Source organism: Antechinus flavipes, chromosome 1 (assembly GCF_016432865.1).
Source record: "Antechinus flavipes isolate AdamAnt ecotype Samford, QLD, Australia chromosome 1, AdamAnt_v2, whole genome shotgun sequence".
In the NCBI taxonomy this organism is placed as follows: Eukaryota; Metazoa; Chordata; class Mammalia; order Dasyuromorphia; family Dasyuridae; genus Antechinus; species Antechinus flavipes.
The window spans coordinates 328626221-328627738 of NC_067398.1; the positions used below are offsets into that span (position 1 = coordinate 328626221).

At 38.7% G+C, this 1518-nt stretch overlaps 1 protein-coding gene across 1 annotated transcript; it reads left to right on the forward strand.

Annotated features, from left to right (window-relative positions):
- Positions 1–216: 216 nt before the first annotated feature.
- Positions 217–1152, forward strand: LOC127558332 (olfactory receptor 13D1-like). The gene has a single exon (XM_051991693.1). It carries the CDS (start codon positions 217–219, stop codon positions 1150–1152), a length of 936 nt encoding a protein of 311 aa, XP_051847653.1.
- Positions 1153–1518: the final 366 nt, after the last annotated feature.

The window sequence follows — 1518 nt, forward strand, 5'->3', positions numbered from 1 at the left end:
CCCTACTCCTTCACAAAAATCACCTTCTAGTGCTAAATTTATTGTGCTTATCAGTAGAAGTACAAGTAAAACAAATATTGGGAAAAGGGTTAAATTCACAGTTTAGATTATGAAACTGACTATGAATATATTACAACTATCCACTGTTGCTGTCCATTCCAATTACTTTGATGTGTGCTCTCTCCTAAATATTGCAGGTGACACAGTTAAAATAAAATGGACAAGAGGAATTACACAGCTGTGACTGAGTTCTTCCTGGTTGGGCTTTCTCATTATCCAGGTCTCCAAATGTTTCTTTATGCCATCTGCCTGGTGATGTACTTGGTGATTTTGTTGGGAAACAGCATGCTCATTATCATCAGCATCCTGGATCCCCGCCTTCACACACCTATGTACTTTTTCCTTGGAAACCTCTCCTTCTTGGATATCTGTTACACATCCTCCTCTATCCCTCAAATGCTGGTGATTGTTATGTCAGAGAGGAAATCCATTTCTTTCATTGGTTGTGCACTACAGATGATACTTTCTCTTGGATTGGGGTGTACAGAATGCATTCTCTTGGCAGTAATGGCTTTTGACCGATATATTGCCATCTGTAATCCCTTGAGATATACAATAATAATGAATAATGGACTTTGTATTCAAATGGCAGCTTGGACCTGGATAATAGGGTGTTTAAACACTCTGCTACCCTCTGTGCTTGCCCTGATAAAACCTTTCTGTGGAAACACCATTGATCACCTTACCTGTGAAATCTTGGCTCTGCTCAAACTTATCTGTGGAGACATCTCCATTAATGTGTTACTTCTAACAGTTGGCAGTATTCTCTACTTACTCACTCCTCTGCTACTCATTTTCTTTTCTTATGTCTTCATCCTCTCTACTATCCTGAGGATCAACTCTAGTGAAGGGAGGAAGAAAGCCTTTTCCACCTGTTCAGCCCATCTGACTGTAGTGATCTTATTCTATGGTTCAGCTCTTTTCATGTACATAAAGCCCAAGTCTAAGGATACCAAGGTTTTTGATGAAATTTTTGGATTGTCCTATGGAGTCATCACCCCAATGTTGAATCCCATTATCTACAGTCTGAGAAACAAAGAAGTAAAAGATGCTGTGGAAAAATTCCTACTGAAAAACCTTTACTTAAAGTGAATATGACATACTTAAGGCACACAATAGATTGATTTTGTGTCTTGGACATTATTCTTTGAATTACAATATTGCCATTCAAAACAACATGGCTGCAAATTTTAATATGTGATCCTCCTCCTTTCCACACAAGGTATGCATGTGCCTCATTTGAGGCCCAGTTCCATTCTATAGTCTATTGCCATGGGTTGTCTACAACTCTGCCTCTTTGACTCATGAAGTTTCATAAACTTTTACTAAAATAAATCTCTCTCTCTCTCTCTCTCTCTCTCTCTCACACACACACACACACACACACACACACACACACAAAAACACACATACTAATGGTGCTCATATGCTGACAATTAGTAAAATGATGTTTCCAGT